Genomic DNA, 19070 nt, shown 5'->3' on the forward strand with positions numbered 1-19070 from the left:
GTATTGACCTGTGCTATTCTACATACTGTGAATACAATAATCAATCAATCAATCAATCAATCAATCAATCAATCAATCAATCAATCAATCAATCAATCAGAATGCCGGAGATGGAGCTGGGGCCAAAGAGAAGAAGAGGAAGGCCAAAGAGGAGGTTTAGGGATGCGATGAGGTGAGAGAGGACATTCAGGTGGCTGGAGTGACAGTGGAAGACGCAGAGCACGAACAGACAGACAGACAGACAGACAGACAGACAGACAGACAGACAGACAGACAGACAGACAGACAGACAGAATTTAAGACAGTGTAACACAATTATAGTCCTATATTTTATTCAGATTTATTTTTTAATCCAGATTCCACTCCACTCCAGGAGGTGGCGATGGTGATTACTCACTTAATTTGGCTGCCGCCATAAAACAGCAACAGGAAGAACGGCTGACGTATATTTTGTGCGACGATACGGTAAACGGTGAGAACTTCAAGACGACGCGATGCCGTGGAGCACGAAGGACTGAAACATCGGGCTAAAGTTAATAACAACAAATAACAATACAACTGAAACCTTTGTCACACAACAGTGACAACACGTTGTTTTCTTGAACGACGGGGATATTACATTCCCGAGGTGAGTTACTTTGATATGCCATTAATTTATTGTGTGACTGAGTGAGTGTTGTGGTTCATGTAAACATTGGCTAACTAGCTTCTTCAGGCTCAGAGTCTAAATATTGGGCTACATTAGCCGCTCTCGGAACCCTCCATAAAGCTTTTCTGAAATGTTGATGTCACTTTATTGTAGGGTCCCTGTTCATAACTATATTTTCGTATGGGATTTTTTGAAAGGGGACATAAATATGCTCACTAACATCGTATCTGCGCCGTTTGACGGCCTGTTTTCATTTGAGGGCTTCTGAAATCGTGAACTATAAGTACCTATACAAACCGCTGCGAATATCTCCTGTGGCGCGGAAGCCGTTAAGTATTTTTAATCTTTGTTTGACCGATTTGGTCGCTTTATTTCTTCTTGTTTGTTTACCGTTTATTGTACCGCCTCCCGGTGTGCGGTTGGCTTGTGCGGCTACGTCCCTGCCTCTGATCTGCTCTGTCATAGCTATAGCGCCACTAGCTAGCCAGATAGGCGGTACAATGAGGTGTCAATAAACTAGCCCTGAAACATGACTGCCATGATGATTATCATGACAGTCATGCAGAAACTTAGCCCTGTTTTTGGCGCTCGCTGCATTTACAAGATTTCCGTATATATAAACATTCAGATTTCAAATATAAAGTACTCACAATTTGTCCCACGGGTGTTAGTTAGTAGCAGCGCCAGCGATTAGAATTGCTGCATCCCGCGTTGTTTAATAAAAAGCATTTTTGTCCGAGCGCCCCGGCTACTTTTTTCAAACTGGGTTCGTTTGGGAAATCCACAGTTGCACACCGGGAGCGCACTCGCCTATTAGTCTGTATTGGCAGGGCGGTCAGCGTACCTATATCGAACACTCTGAGTGCCACCCTCCTCCCGAACGATAGGGGCGCGTAGTTGAAAGCCAATGGCAAAATAACACCTCGGATAAAAATGCTTTTTATTAAACAACGCGGGATGCAGAAATTCTAATCGCTGGAGCTGCTACTAACTAACACCCGTGGGACAAATTGTGAGTACTTTATATTTGAAATCTGAATGTTTATATATACGGAAATCTTGTAAATGCAGCATTCGCCAAAAACAGGGTGAAGTTTCTTCATGACTCTCGTATGAATACGAGAGTCATGAACCATGGCTATCAATAAACAAGGAAGGAAGAGAAGAATCAAAGCGACCAAATCGGTCAAACAAAGATTAAAAAGACTTAACGGCTTCCGCGCCACAGGAGATATTCGCAGCAGCATGTATAGGTACTTATAGTTCACAGATTCAGAAGCCCTCACACGAAGAAAAAAAAGTCGTCAAAGAGCGCAGACAGGCCGTAAACACGGTGTTTATGTTTTATTATGTCCGCGTACCAGGTGGCAGGATACTGCTGCAACAGGACCCCATGGTCTGTGTCGTCAAAAATGTCAGAAACTTCAGTACCATTGGGTTCTGCTTGGAGGGCTAGGGCTACATTAGGCTATGGACCAGAGCTACTCTAAGCCCAGTATAGTACTCTACTCGGTGTACTCACTGTACTGGGTCACTTAATGTAATGTTTATATAGTAGCCTATCATTATAGTATCATATTAGACGCAGTCCATCTAATATGGAGCTCTGGTCCATAGCCTAATGCACTCCTATCCTAAATGCAACGGCAGCAAAGAAGCATTAGGGCTATGGACCAGAGCTACTAATATGATACTACTTAATTATATTATATTTTAATTTAATGATACTATACTTTTTATTACTTTTACTATACTATACAGTACTTTACATTTTGTAAGGGATGCCACTGTATCGTCAACCCTGTTGAGTTTATTGTGTAAATTCAGTCAAGGCACAAGCTTGGAGAAAGCATGATAACAATCAAATATTGAGGTTTAACACTAAATGCATATAATGCTTATACTCATATAATTGTCCAGCTCTTTAGCATTGGTTACAAAATGACTGTATACCCTAAATCAGGGGCCTTGTTGTTGTAGTCACTGGATTAACTTTGTACTAGTCATCGGCAGGAACCCTCAAACCAGCATTACCCCAAATTCCCTGTGATCAAGGGCATCATAATTTTAGGGCCTACCCAATAAAGGCCTCGATGCGGCGTATGAATCTGACAAGTTTCTTCGAGTACTTTGTGGGAATAGTTCGTTTGGTATATCTTTTTTTTTTTAAATTTCAACTCATAGCGATTGGCGAGACTAAAAACAAACGGGGGACCAAAACAAAGCGATGGCAAAAAAATGCGGAACCCTCAAACAGGAATAAGAGGGGTTTTTAATGTTTTATCAACCGGTCTAAACCTCACCTAGACCTGATCACACGGGCGATAAGTAACAAAAACAGACCAGGCTTTCCTCTGAGGTGGAAAGTCTGGTGACACGAGGTTTAACATTCCAGACAGTAGTAGAAACATAGCAGTCTTCAGCTTTATTCAATCACAGTAACTGCAATTAACAGTATCTGTTTGTTAAAGCAAAGTGATGGTGATTACAAAATCACGTAAGACAGAGTTTCTTTAAGTGGGGTCCTGCACAGGTCCTTGATTGGTTCCAGGGGTTCCTCATGAAAATGAACAATTTAAATACTTAAGCCCTGTGAGCTTGCAGATCAGCTATTTTCAAAGAATCTTGACAAATGGTGACAACATTTCTCTTAAGGGCGTCCCCTGGCACAAAACCTTTCAAATGGGAGTCACTCTGCACCCAAATGCGTCAAGTGTCCTGACACGAAAACACTTGAGAACCAGTCATGACCTAAGGAGCCCTTCCTACCTCAGGGCCGACAAGGACAAGATCAAGATCAAGATTCAAATGGAATTCAGTAACTGAATTAAGACGGTATTTATTTTCTCGTCCACAAGATGTCTCTAGCGGACGAGCTGCTGGCGGATCTGGAGGAGGCCGGAGACGAGGGCGAGGATGGGCTCTATCCCGGAGGAGAGGAGGAGGACAGCGATGGAGAGGCGGTGGAAGGGGGGAAGTCAGAAGGGGGCTTGGAGGACATCCCAGAGGAGATGGAGGTGGACTACAGTGGAGCTGAGAGTGTGGCGTCCATCGCCAAGCTGCGCAACAGCAAACAGGTTAGTTTGATAGCGTTTGTGGGTTTTTTTTACGTTTTAGCCACTTTCAACATTTCATTCCTATTTGTGAATGTCAGATTTTATCAGATTTTATTAGCAGAAATATCAGACCATACAATATCAAGCTTGTAGATTGGCTACCTAATATATAGGGCTTAACCCATTTTGGCGGGAACCCCTTTTGGTGTTTTAAACATTATGTTATAATTTAGCTATTGAAAAATAGCAGATCTACAAGCTCATAGCGCCACCGAGTGGCACGCTATGAGCTTGTAGGTCTGCTATTTTTGAAAAATCGTAAAAATGTGGCCCAAATCTTTGAATATATATTCTTTCAAAGTTAATGTTTTTAAATCGGGTCTAAATGGGTTAAGTGGTTAAGATTTATACGGCAATGCACCATTTCTCTTGTATAATTGTGTCATTTCGACCCATTTCATCTAATTGTAGCCAAAACATATATTCATATCGGCCGGGTGGTCAACCTTTCATATGGGGGTCGACTCGGGGGTCCCATGATGGCATAAATGGAAGTCTAGCCCCTGGGTTACCCCAGTGAGTGAGGCTAATGGTTATGCTATCAAGGTTACCTCGCGATGCCTAAGATGCTTGTGAGTGGATTTTTGTTGCAAGGTATGATGCTAGGTTCCTGATAAAGCTGGACTAATTAAAGAAACCTGTTTGTTATGAGCCGTCACTGATCCTGTGGCTTTGTGTATTTATGTCATTACTGAGGGTGCAACCCTGAAATGTTGTGGCTGGATGGAAGTGATATTTAAATGTTCTCCTGATAGAAATCATTGCTATAGAGTGTTTGTTCAGTAACAGGAGGTCTCTCATCTCTCTAGTCTCATCACTCCAGCACTTTAATGAGGATGAAATACATTTTCAGTTCAGGATGCCGATGCCAATGGCTACGTTTACATGGACAGTTAAATCCCCTTTTCATTCAGAATAAAAGTTAAATCCTATTAAAAGTTGTCATGTAAACACCTACAAAAACTTAAATCTGAATGAAAATGGCCAATCTGACTTAAACTTAGATCTGATGTAACTGACCGGATTATTACATTTTTAAATCCTATTGAAACAATTGTGGACTCATGTAAACACTCATTCGGATTTAAGTTCATTCTGGTCTTTCTGCGCATGCCTGTTTCCATGTAATTGGTATGGCTATATTATGCTCTTGTTTTGCGATTAATTATAAGAAACTAGACATGTTTAATTTCACATCTCTGAGAGCAACCTCTCATAGGCTACAGGATACATCAAATATAAAGTAATATGGCATAAAAGTGTTTTTTTATTATTATTTTGTTTTACCTGAAATGTAGTGGAGTAGAAGTAAAAGTATTGGAAATTGGAAATACTCAAGTAAAGTAGAAATACCTAATGTTTTTACTTTAGTAGAGTACTAAAGTAAATGTACTTATTTACTTTCCACCACTGGACGTAAACATATCCGCCCCGCCCCCCATCCAATCAGAAGCCTTCCCAGCCCCAAACCTGATGTGGAATGAAATAATGGGATTTAAAAGTATTGTCCATGTAAACACTCATTCGGAATGACCATTTCCCATGTAAACACGCAGCAAAAAACTTACTTCTGAATTAATTAATTCTGAAGTTTTCATTCTGAATGAAAAAGCCCTCATGTAAACGCAGCCATCGTATTTGCTCGAATCAGGATCAAATGCAGTACAAACATCTCTATATTTGCTCCAGAATAGGAACTCTAGGGTTCATGTGGTTAATAATCTATGTCTATAGTTTTCAGAAATCATGGAAAAAATTGATCGCTACGTTGGGAAGCAGCGCAAGAACTCGGAAGGTGAGAATGACCACAATGTTGATTTTCTGCTTTGCCCAACTGTCTGTAATGTTTCTTTCCCTCTGCGTTCATTGTTCTACTGGCCTGGGGTGGAAGAGCCATCTATTATACATTTTAGCATCCACGTTCCACAATTGATCATCATAATCGCAAAAATACGACTATTAGGGCCAAGCATGAAAATGCAAAAGACCTATGGTAATCAATCACCCTGTCTGAATGTCAGTTAAGACATTTATTATTTTATGTACGTGTGGCTGATTTGAATGCTATGATCTGATATCTGTCCTAGTTAATGACTGTCATATGGTTCTAGCTAAATTGTTGAGCAATCATTTTGCACTTCTAATCCGGTTCCATTTTATCTTCTTTTATGATGATGATTAATTCGATATTTAAATCCGACGTCATTTTGTAGTGCTACGTTACGGCCGGGTCCAAGTGGCACCAGCTCCCGTCCGCTTCTCATTGTAAATAGAATATCTAAACGCGTGAATCTTTTTACAATGACTTTATTTTTCAGAAAGGAAGCCATTGAGTGTTAAAATGTGTCTTAATGCTTCCAACTAGAGTAGAATTATTAATGTTAAGTGTCCATGATAAAGAAAATACATGATGTGGAGACAATAAAGACTATTATTATCATTATTATTGAAGATGGTAACAGTCCATTTGCTCAGTACAATATGTCGGGGGCATATTTAGAATGAAATAAAATGGCGATAGTATCCAGTGTGGGGCAGACGGCCTGTCACAGCCAGACTTGGGAGAGCAGCAGCTTTGTTGTCGCGAGGAAAGCGGTAAAATGAGACTTTCGTGTTTGTTTTCGTCTCAGATTTAGTCCGACGGAGTGTCACAATATAACTATGGGGACACAAAAGCGACACAAAAGTTGGACCCGGAAGTATCTCCGGAGGGGGCGCTCACGTCATGGCTAAAATACTGAATAGCGACATGTTCTGATGACATCTGAATGATGTGTTCCATTGTTTCCCCCTGCAGTGTCCGGCCCGGTCGAGTCTGACCCAGAATACAGACTGATTGTAGCTGCCAATAACCTCACAGTGGAGATCGACAATGAACTCAGTGAGTTTTATCTGTGATATTTCCTACTTCACAGAGCCTAGAAATAACAGATTTAATTTGATTATTTTCCATGCAAACAAATATTGACCTTCATTTTATTCTTCTTCATCAGATATCATTCACAAGTTTGTCCGTGACAAGTACTCCAAAAGGTTCCCAGAGTTGGAATCCCTGGTGCCAAATTCTCTAGATTACGTCCTGACAGTTAAGGTGAGTTTTCGGTCGAGATCGGTTTTCAAGTGACCGACTGTACAACAATTTCAGTGTCGACCTGTTCCGATAGGCGGTTGTCCCGAACCGCCGATCCATATGATATGCCATATATGGGCATAAAAGGGACACTGGTAGACGGACAGATACGAACTAGACAGATCTCTATATATGGGCACAAAAGGGACAAAGACATTTGGATGTGGTATTTTTGATTCATCCAAAAATGAGATGAACAGCAATTTGCGCATTTGTCACCGGAGTGCCTCTGATATGGACACAGTCTGTCTGATCAGTGGTGCAACGTAATTACTAGAGCCTCTCGTAGAATCCATCAGCCGGTTATGGCATCACTCACCACATGGTTTGGTAACCTGTCCGTCAAACTCAAATCCCAACTTCAAAACCTATAGTCGGAGGGCTGGTAAAATCATAGGTATGCAGCCCCCATGTTCTCTTCAAAAAATCTTTGGGAGAACAGTGAGGAAGCAGGGCCTCAAAATCACCCAAGACCCAAATCACATCTGCCGTCTGGCAGACGGTACAGGTCACCATACTGTAAGCTCAATAGATTCTCCTTTGTTCCACTGTCAATCAAAGCACTCGATAATAACAGATTACTAACCTATAGACTAACTACTGCCGGGAACGGGGAAGACCTTATGAAGGGAGAGTGCAATACTGTAATACTTGAACCTCTTGATATATTTGCACACTGTGGTGTATGAACTGTATATGTACAGTATGTCTGTCTGGAGTTGGTGCCCAAGACAAATTTCTCCTCGGAGACAATAAAGGCTTATTGAATTGAATTGAGATCACTTCATAGCAAACCTGAACAGCTAGTTTTAGTATAAGAGCACATGGCTGCATGATCTAAAGTTCTAAACAATATATCCTATTTGTGCTAAACATTTCAATAGCGAAATGTACCCAAATGATACCCAAATTCTATGTAATCAAATTGTTTTTGGGAGGGTGGTTTCCTAATGTTTAGAGGCTAGGGACGTGGCGATATCAAAAGCTGAATGTTAAAAAAACGTCCTCCAGCTTAATGACTCAAAATCAGAGGTGCTAGTATTTGGCCCCCCTCTCGCCAGAGTCCCAAATAGAAAAGGACCGTGGCCCCTTAACCATAAATCTCAGGCCCACTGTCAAACGTTTCGGCGTCACTTTTGATCCCGACCTCAACTTCGAACACCATATTAAGAAAGTCACTCAATCCTCATTTTATCATTAAGAAACATCGCCAAGGCCCAGGCCGTAGCGTAACGGTCTGGGCACCGGACTGGTGATCCAGTCGCGGTGTGCCGCGGGTTCGACTCCCGGACCCGACACGGCCTTTACCGCATGTCATCCCCCCATCTCTCTCCCGTTTCCTGTCAGCCTACTTTCTGTCCCTTAAAAAATCAATAAAAGGCGTAAGCCGCAAAAAAAAAAAGAAACATCGCCAAAATCAAATCATTTCTATCCACCTCTGATTTCAAACTCCTCCTCACCACATACAAGGCTAGGTCCGGTCTCGCTCCTCCCTACATCGCCGATCTAATTTCCCCCATGTCCCAACCCGTAGCTTGAGATCTTCAACTAAAGGGCTTCGTGATCCACAAGTCTGTAGGCTAAAATCAAGCTTGCAGATCAAGCGTGCTGATTCAGTGTTAAATCCCTTTTTTAAAACGCACTTTTATAGATTGGCCTTCAGTGCCAACTCCTATTCATACTTTGTATTTAGTTTGTTGATTTTCGCTGCTGCTGTTATTATTTTGCTGTTTTTTTGCAATGTTTTCTTCTGCTTATTTTCCTGTTTTGAATGTAAAGCACTTTGTAATTGCAATTTTGAAAGGTGCTGTAAAAATAAAGTTGTATTATATTATATTTCAGCCTCTCTAAAGAAGGACGTGTGTTTGCTTTTCAGGAACTGGGCAACAACCTCGACAAGTGCAAGAACAACGAGAACCTGCAGCAGATCCTGACCAATGCTACCATCATGGTGGTCAGCGTTACAGCCTCAACCACACAGGGGTCTGTACAGTGAATTTAAACACACAAAGCTTTGTACCCCTTTTGGGGTACAAACTTTGCTCACCGACTGTCGGCTTCTTTTGATCTCAGCTATATTCCATATTACTATTCGAGCAAGGCACATAAAGCCTAACTTGTCCCGGATGTGATATTAATGGCAGCCACTGCTCCTAACAGTTAGTTTCTACTAACTCACGCTAACATTTTTATCTATCTATCTTCAAATATGACTGTCATTGCCGGCTTGTTAAATGATATGAACTTGTGTGTGTGTGTGTGTGTGTGTGTGTAATCAAATAAAACAAAAACTGTTTTGATTGTCTTAGGACGATGCTAGGTGACGATGAGTTGAAGCGATTGGAGGAGGCCTGTCAAATGTCTCTGGAGCTGAACCAATCAAAACACAAGATCTATGAATACGTGGAGTCCAGAATGTCCTTCATTGCTCCAAATCTCTCCGTCATCGTTGGGGCGTCGACAGCCGCTAAGATCATGGGTAAGTGAAGACGGTCAACAATTATATGATAAAATGGGTCGTTATTATCGCGTTACATCTGGTGTGATGATTAACTGCTGTCAGTTACACTCATTGTGGTTGCAATTAAAATGAGAGATCTGCAGAAAAGGGCACGTCATGTATCCCAATCAACAAATGAGTAGCGATGCCTGGACGATGGATGCTTGGAGCATTGGCACAGAGCATTGGATGGTTTCGTCAGTTTAAAAAAAGAATTTGTACAGAAAAATGCAAATAGTTATACATCACCATCAAAAGGATAAATGCAAGAAAGCCAACGGCTTATTTCCATTGCAGTCCCTTAGTTGGGAATGAAACGCAACAATGAATGTGTATGAGTGTATGTTTTAGGAATGTGTTGTATCATAATTATTATGTTATTATTTTTGTGTTTTTCACCTTTTGTTGTTTGCATTATGTTATGCTTTAGCTATTGAAAAATAGCAGATCTACAAGCTCATAGCACGCCACTCGGTGAGTGGTGAGCTTGTAGGTCTGCTATTTTTTGAAAAATCGAAGAACGACTGACATGGAAACATAGCTTTTTCAGAAAACTGTCAGGATGTAGAAGACATTTTTAGAATCTGATCTCGGGTCATAATGGGTTAAATGGGGGCCTGTAGCCTATATGTATGTATGTGTACACAAGTTCCATCTCAACATTGTTTCTCGTGATCTGTGTGTGTGTGTGTATGTAGGTATTGCTGGTGGTCTAACCAACCTGTCCAAGATGCCGGCCTGTAATCTCATGCTCTTGGGAGCCCAGAGGAGAACCCTGGCTGGATTCAGCAGCACCTCACTGCTGCCTCACACGGGCTACATCTACCACTGTGACGTGGTGCAGACGCTGCCCCCGGTCAGTGCACACACAGGTTTTCACACGGTCGCTCTGACAGCTCCTCTTTTTTTTTCTTTTGTAGACTTTAACCCATTTAGACCTGAGACAGTTTTCTGAAAAACCTCATGTTTCTGTGTCAGTAGTTCTCAGTGTTTCATGTCAAGGACCCCAAACATTATTATGTAATTGGCCGCCGACCCCCATCTGAAAATATGTTGTTCCAGGGACCCTCCAGAAGCAAAGATTTGAGTGAAAAACGTTCGCTCTGTAAGAATATGTTCAAAGATTTGAGGCACATTTTAACGATTAAAAGAAATAGCAGATCTACAAGCTCATAGTGCGGCACCGCGCTAAGAGCTTGTAGATCTGCTATTTTGCAATAGCTAAAGCATAACATAATGCTTAAAAAAACACCAAAAGGGGTTCCCGCCCAGAATGGGTCGGACTAGTGACCATTCGATTCACAGACGGCACCTCTACTCACAGAGTTACTGTTGCCAACATTGCTGAAAACAACTTTGAACGTTATTAGGCTTTAATGTCACACAACAATAGATTTTGGATGTGGGCAACATCTCTATCATTAGTGTGGTTGTCCTAACGGGGCATTACTATAGTAATTACCTGACTTTATTTATAGACTAACCTCAAAAAGTCTATTTATTATTTCCACCCCCTGTGACATCATGTGGGTCAATATCATTATACTGTACTTGGAGATCTATTTGAGCCAAAACAGTGCAACCACACTCGCAATTTCCCAGAATTGCGCCATTCTAGTTGAATTTAATTTTGGGAGACCCATTGTAGTTAAACAATGACAGTACCGAGTGGCGCGCTACGAGCTTGTAGGTCTGCTATTTTTGAAAAATCGAAGAACGACTGACATAGAAACATAGCTTTTTCAGAAAACTGTCAGGATGTAGAAGAACTTTTTAGACTCTGATCTCAGGTCATAATGGTTTAAATGGGGGTCCGTAGCCATATTGCATATCAAACTGAGGGTGGTTGAAATTAAAGCAAGTTGAGAATCACTGCTAGAGCCGTAAAAATGTTCTCTTATGGGGTCCCTGGCATATCTTTCCTAATGGGCGTCTGCGCGCTAATTAGTGTCCATTTGGGGGTCCTTGACATGAAGGAGTTTGGGAACCACTGTACATTGTATGAATTGTATATTATATTTTGCCCTCGTGTGTGTTTTTCTTTAGGACTTGAGGAGGAAGGCAGCTCGTCTGGTGTCTGCAAAGTGCACCCTGGCCTCCAGAGTGGACAGCTTCCACGAGAGCGCAGACGGCAAGGTGAGGAGCAACACGAAGCAACATCCCCGTTTCGTTCATGTTCAGCCTTCCTGTTTGAAAGGAAGGAATCTCTCATTCAACTGATATTTCACAATGTTTGATTCGGGTTTCTTCTTGGTGGGTGACACCTTTTTTTTTTAACCTCCGACCACTACAACAGTATTTTAGCAGTGCATTGAAGCTTTAAGGGGCATACAAACTCTTCTAAAGGAAATAGAGCATGCATCTCCACTCTAGCCCAGGTGCTAGACAAAAGGCAGTACAAGAGAAAACGTTTGATTCAACGTTTCGATCCCTTCGGATCTTCTTCAGGAATTCCTGAAGAAGATCCTAAGGGATCGAAACGTTGAATCAAATAAACCAGTGGAGCTGAGTTTTTCATACCAGTGTTGCAGACTCTATTTTTTCTCTCATACAAACTCTTCTCCCTTCTGGCTCCAAAACTGTGCAATGCACTTCCCATTGCAGTCAGAACTGCAGCGTCACTCCCAATCCTCCGCCGTAGTCTGAAAACCCACCTTTTCAGACTCCATCATGGCACCCATAGCACCTACCCTACCCCCTTAGATAGCATTTCTGTAGACTTGGATAGCATTTGATACAGACTTATAGCATGTTATGTAGACGGCACTATAATTGTATGTAGTCATAGCACGTCATAGTACATATGTATAGCATAGTATAGTGTATATATGTATAGTTTCATTATATATTCCACTGTTACGTTCTTAGCTTATGCATGTTTCATGATAAATGCTTTTTTATGTGATGTCATGTATCCCATGCCTTTTTGTTCTTGCTTAATGTATGTCGCTCTGGATTAACCCATTCTGGGCGGGAACCCATTTTGGTGTTAGCACTATGTTATGCTTCAGCTATTGAAAAATAGCAGATCTACAAGCTCATAGCGCGCCACCAAGTGGCGCGCTACGAGCGGCGCGCTACAAGCTTGTAGGTCTGCTATTTTTGAAAAATCGAAGAGCGACTGACATTTTTAGAATCTGATCTCAGGTCAGAATGGGTTAAGAGCGTCTGCTAAATTGTTATGTATGCCTGAACAGAATTTGAGGTTCAATGTGAACACGGGCAAATGCCATCCCCTGAATCCCCAAATGTGAGCCACCATTCCTATCCCGACCGCCACCTGGCCTGTTGTGTTTCTCTGCAGGTGGGATACGACCTGAAGGAGGAGATTGAGAGGAAGTTTGATAAATGGCAGGAACCTCCTCCAGTGAAGACGGTGAAACCACTACCAGCCCCACTGGATGGACAGAGGAAGAAGAGGGGAGGAAGGAGGTATATACACACACACTCTTAGAAACCTTCGCACTGCATAGGTCATAATTAGAACCACTTGAATTCTAGCCGTCACGATTATACATTTTATGCAACGATTAATTGTCGCACAAATAATTGCGATTAACTTTTTTTTTTTTTTTTTTTTTTTTCTTTTCTTTTTTTTTTTTTACAAATTACAAACTCTTTCAGTGCCACCTGGTGGTCACCAGTTTAGGCTCTGAGTGCCAATTCTCCCATTATAAAGAAAGAAAGAATTTGTAATTATATTATGCATGTAATGTGCATGTCATCACCTGTACACCAGATTAGAGGAATTTTCAAAATATGGTTGAAGAAAAATAATAAGAATAAGAATAAAAAACGGCAATAAGACGGGATAACGTCCCTGGCACTTAAACAGTTTTAATAATATAAATTATAATTTCATGTATATGAATAATAATAATAATGGATTGCATTTTTATAGTGAATGGTGGAGAAATGGCTGTTCTACAAGTTCACAACGCATCTCGATCCAGCGCATTGCGATGCGTTGTTGGCTTGTACATCTGCTATTTCCACTACTTTTTTAATATGTTGGAACGATTATGCAAAATAATTGCTATTATCTCAAATAATTTGCGATTTGACGATTATATGTAATAATTGTGACAGGCCTACCTAGGATCCCTGTTCCCGGAGCCAACAAAGTAAATTGGGTTTAAGTGGTTAAGACTAGGGATGGAGCTCGATAATCGCTGTAAGCCTGTTATCGAGCATAGCGCCCCATGACGTCATGTTTAAACAATCAAGACAAGAGGCGGTCAAGAAATAAATGTAATAATCCATGCTGGCACAAACATGTCGGTCTTAAAGTGCTGTCCGCATAAACGAAATTACGCTTTTAGAGTGACGGTACACATATTAACCAGTTAACAGTTTCTTTAATATTATTTTATTGGTAAAAAGGTCAACTGCCTTTTAAAAGTAAAATATACTTGTTCTGTTCAGAATTTATTGTCTCCCGTATTTCCACAAAACAATAATTAAATTATGCTCGATAGTGGGCTCAATAAGAACCCGGCTCAACAAGCCTGATCGATAAGGTGCTCGTTATCAATAAAGATTAACGAGCTCCTTCCCTAGTTAAGACAGAGAGCCTTGCTGGAAAAGCTCCCCCCTCACCCCACATCTAGTTTTCATAATTAACCTTGGAATTGACCACAGCTGTTTTTTGTTTCCTCCTCAAGGTATCGTAAGATGAAGGAGCGTCTCGGACTGACGGAGATCAGGAAACATGCCAACAGGATGACGTTCGCCGAGGTCAGGAATGGGATTCGGTGTTTCTCAAAATGCTGCCACGTTAAACACTCTGGTTTATTATGGATGGGGAGGGTTTAATAATTGAATCGGTCTTTGTGTTTTTCAGATTGAGGACGATGCGTACCAGGAGGACCTGGGCTTCAGTCTGGGTCAACTGGGGAAGAGTGGCAGTGGGCGCGTCAGAGGCCCCCTGGTCAATGACGCCACCAAGGCCAGGATCTCCAAGTCCCTCCAGGTATACAGCCAGACCACCTGGATTAAAGTTCTCAGTCGATACATGAGTTTTTGAAGTGATAAAACTAGCAATAGAATACAAGTTTTAGAAGCACCTTCCAGAAACATGACTGGTCTCAGAAATGTCATAAAAGCAACCTTAGTGGCCTCAAATATGTGATTTCTTCAGCTGGTCGGCCTAAAACATTTCATTTTCAGTCTTGATATTTAATTGTTCTTTATTCCATGAGACCACACCTGAGAAACATGATGTGTAATGTAGGAACTAGGGGTGGGAAAACTACATCGATTCTTAGATTAATCATGATTGATTAATTATTTTACAAAAAAAGGACGCTACATCTCTGAACTACTGCATCTCCTTGGCAACGTGACGTCTCTCAGGTCTTCTGAGTCGGTCGGTCGCAAAAGCTAGACGCAAAACTAAGGCCATGTTTACATGGCAACGATCAGAATGGAAAAAGACAAAGTGCCGTTGCGTTCTCGTTCAACCCCCGAAAATACTGAGACCGTTGGTGTCTAAATGGAAGACACATTTGATACTTCATTTGGCCTTTTTTCTTGTTTTTCCTCTAAAAACTGAGACTTTGCAGTAGTTTCTCCCATACCGTCTCCCCTTGTGTCAGTTGACTGCTTTCCTATGCCCACTTAGCACTAGTCTATTTTATCACTGTATAGCACCTTGTAAGTGTTTTAAATGGCGCTTTATAAAACAATGTTTACTTACTGTAATGTCTTGAACATGCCGTCTTGTGTTTGATTTTCCCTCCCAGAGGACACTGCAGAAGCAGAGCATGACGTATGGAGGGAAGTCCACCGTCAGAGACAGGTCGAATGGAACCAGCTCCAGTGTAGCGTTCACTCCTCTCCAGGTACCAAAGATGACCCACTGCACATGGGATTGGTTGTTCGGTGGGAGGGGCAGCGGTGGCCGAACGGTTTGCGGAGCGGTCTTGATATCGGAAGGTCGCTAAAAATCAAATTGAGCTGTGCTGGCGGAATAAGTAAAATAAGGCACGTGCTAAAACACCCAGGTTCCATTTAAGAAACCATGATTGAAGTAGTAGTCGGGGCTTAACCCATTTGGCCTGAGCTCGATTCTACAAAATGTATTTTCTGAAGAACCCTATGTTTCTATGTCAGTGGTGCTCAAACTAAATTATATGTATTTGCCCCCCCCCCCCCCCCCCATGTCAAAATATGTTGTTCCATGGACCCACCAGAAGCAAAGATTTTAGTTAAAAATGTTCGCTCTGAAAGAATATATATTCAAAAGTTTGCGCCACATTTTCACAATTTAAAAAAATCGCAGACCTACAAGCTCGTAGCGTGGCACTTGGTGCCGCGCTATGAGCTTGTAGATCTGCTATTTTTCAATGGCTAAAGTATAACATAATTAAACACCAAAAGGGGTTACCGCCCCGGAATGGGTTAAAGATTACCACGGTTGTTACTTATTCCTAACGGCTGTTTCCCTCTGTTGTGGTCAGGGTCTGGAGATCGTGAACCCTGGGGCAGCAGAGAAGAAGGTGGCTGAGGCCAACCAGAAATACTTCTCCAACATGGCAGAGTTCCTCAAAGTCAAGAAAGAAGAGAAGATGTAACTGTAAAACCATACAGTACCCCCCCAACCCCCCCTTTACTCAACCACAGTGAAGAGATGGGTTTTTTTTTATGTGTATAAGTTTGCTTCTGTATTTTATGTTATACCTTTTGACTTATTTTTATTCTATTTTTGGTCCAATTTGAATAAATGCAATGCAGACTTTTGACATGTTCTCGTAATTTGTATAATGGCATAGCAAAGTGTATGGTTCTACCTAGACTGATGGATCACTGTGATGATTCTGTAATATAAATATACATCAGAATTCTATAGCAACTGTTACTGAGTTAACAATTGACAGTCCTCTATAACTTTATAATAAAAACTGAAGAAATAATCAAACTCTAAGGTAATGTGCATACTATATTATTAACCTCGACACATTTGAAAAACATTTGATACTGTTCTTAGTTTAAAGCAATGAACACCAAATGTCAACAAGGCAGACATTGATACAAACAAGACTTGTCAGTCCAGTTTTTCTACAGTGCTGCTCCTATTTTTCCAATGCATGCAGATGCTTTGACGGTAGACAGATGAATAACATGACGGAACTATGTCAGGAAATCCACATATCCCTCACATTTTGTACATGATGAGACACATTTGACATATTGGTTATTCTTTCAAAGTTCACTGAAGGGATATTCCTGGTGGTGCCACAAGATGACCACATGGTGGCAGTAAGACCTGAAGATTTAATCTGCATTTGTATTTGGTGGAAAAAACAATACTGTAAAGGCGTTTGTAAATGTATTATAATTGGTAATAAGATATCACAAGTTGCCTCTGATAAATTCTTAGGAGTCTTAGTAGACGAGAAACTTGGCTGGAAAGAACACATCAATTTCATTTCCATAAAGGTTTCCAGTCACTCAGAGTCATCAGGTAAAAAACAGAACTGTCTGCTTTATACTATAGCTTGATTTATCCACATCTAACAACATAATGCAACATTGTCTGGGCTGGTACACATGTTTCTTACCTCCACAGTATTTACTACAGAAGATTGTTAGTACTGTTTTACTTTTTACTAATGCTACTAGTCCTACATACTTACACCTAGAAACCCCATTCAAACCTATTTATGTTCATCTTACGGTTACTTACATGTTTACCTGAAAAGGAATCTTTGACGTGCCAAAATCTGCCATTGAGCCCCATTATAAAAGTCTCAAATTTGAAAGCACTATATTTCTAAAACTATGACACCTTTCAAAGATTCCTTTTCAGGCAAACATGTCCACCGTAAGATGAAACTAAGTAGGCTAGAATGGGGTTGGTAGGTTTAACCATCTAAGACCCAGCGTTGCTTTAGCAACACATTTATTTTAATTAATTACTAAATTATTATTTAATTTTTCTGTTCTTTTTTCACCTAAACGTCATCAGTGATGTTCATTGCAATGCCATTGCAATGCCATTGGTCATGATATTTGCATATAAATACTCCCCCACAGAGGCTGAAATTCACACAAATTAAAAATGTCTGGACTCTGTGCGATTTTGAACATTTTTTAACCTAAGACTTTTGACCTTTACCCTAATAAAAGTAGATAAAATAATTGTAATATATGTTATTTTGTGATCATTAGAATGTCTAGAACATGTTTTATTCATTATTGTGAAAGATATCCCCCAAATTATTAATTTATTATAATTATTATTATATAATTATTATATAATTATTATAAATCATCAAACTTTATTTTTTTATTTCTTTTAACATATTTTTTAGTCTTAGTCCTAGTAGTACAAAGTAGTAGTAAGGTTGAAATCAATTTTTTGCAAGTAGAAATTAATGCGGGTGTTAGAGGGTTAAGTATGTAGGACTAGTAGCATTCCAAAGTTTGTGCTATTGCCATAGAGAATGCATTGAGCGTTTAAGTTAAATAACTCAGAAACTATAAAACATTTCAAAGTAAAAAAGTTCCAGCATGTGTCTCCACAGTAAGCTGAATAATAAAAAGTGTGAATGGAGTTTCTAGGTGAAAGTGATTTTTGACGTGCCAATGTCTGCCATTGAGCCCCATTGTACATTTGAAAGCACTATATTTCTAAAACCATGAAACATTTCAAATATTCCTTTTCAGGCAAACATGTCCACCGTAAGATGAACCTCAGTAGGCTAGAATGGGGTTGCTAGGTGTAAGAATGTAGGCTTCTATGTTGTTAGAAAAACATCATCATGGGTGTTGCGGAGGATGAGAAACAGTTTCTCATCCTCCGCAACACCCATTCTCATACACCGCTATGCTTTTAAGTATGTTGCGGTAGAGATCATTTTGGACCATGGGCTATAGCCCATACCGTACGGCATACTATAGCACGCCGTTTTTCATCATTTTTGAGGATTTGAAAAAAACAAAAAAAAACATGGGTTATAGCCCATCGCTTTTAGATTTTTTAATTTTGTTTTTATCCTCGTTTTTCATCATTTTTGACCATGGGCTATAGCCCATACCGTACGGCATACTATAGCACGCCGTTTTTCATCATTTTTGAGGATTTGAAAAAACAAACAAAACATGGGTTATAGCCCATCGCTTTTTGATTTTAGATTTTTTTTTAATCCTCGTTTTTCATCATTTTTGAACATGGGCTATAGCCCATACCGTACGGCATACTATAGCACGCCGATTTTCATCATTTTTGAGGATTTGAAAAAAATTCAAAATTTAAAAAAACATGGGTTATAGCCCATCGTTTTTTGATTTTTTTTTTTTTTTTTTTAGCCTCGTTTTTCATCATTTTTGAACATGGGCTATAGCCCCTACCGTACGGCATACTATAGCACGCCGTTTTTCATCATTTTTGAGGATTTGAAAAAAAAATCAAAATTTCAAAAAACATGGGTTATAGCCCATCGTTTTTTGAAATTTTGATTTTATTTTTTTCTCGTTTTTCATCATTTTTGAACATGGGCTATAGCCCCTACCGTTCGGCATACTATAGCACGCCGTTTTTCATCATTTTTGAGGATTTGAAAAAAATTCAAAATTTCAAAAAACATGGGTTGTAGCCCATCGTTTTTTGAAAATTTGAATTTGTTTTTTAACCTTCCTCCGCAACACTCCGCAATTCCTCCGCAATACTCC

At 40.4% G+C, this 19070-nt stretch overlaps 1 protein-coding gene across 1 annotated transcript; it reads left to right on the forward strand.

Moving 5' to 3' along the window:
- The first annotated feature begins 485 nt into the window (after positions 1 to 485).
- Positions 486 to 16138, forward strand: prpf31 (PRP31 pre-mRNA processing factor 31 homolog (yeast)). The gene is made up of 14 exons (XM_083760984.1): positions 486 to 628; positions 3508 to 3726; positions 5500 to 5560; positions 6563 to 6646; positions 6759 to 6856; positions 8772 to 8878; positions 9205 to 9374; positions 10094 to 10251; positions 11442 to 11531; positions 12700 to 12827; positions 14060 to 14132; positions 14239 to 14367; positions 15140 to 15238; positions 15857 to 16138. Exons 2-14 carry the CDS (start codon positions 3508 to 3510, stop codon positions 15968 to 15970), a joined length of 1530 nt encoding a protein of 509 aa, XP_083617110.1. The 5' UTR covers positions 486 to 628; the 3' UTR covers positions 15971 to 16138.
- The last annotated feature ends 2932 nt before the right edge of the window (positions 16139 to 19070 follow it).

This window comes from Protomyctophum parallelum, assembly GCF_964188405.1.
Source record: "Protomyctophum parallelum genome assembly, chromosome: 3".
NCBI lineage: Eukaryota > Metazoa > Chordata > Actinopteri > Myctophiformes > Myctophidae > Protomyctophum > Protomyctophum parallelum.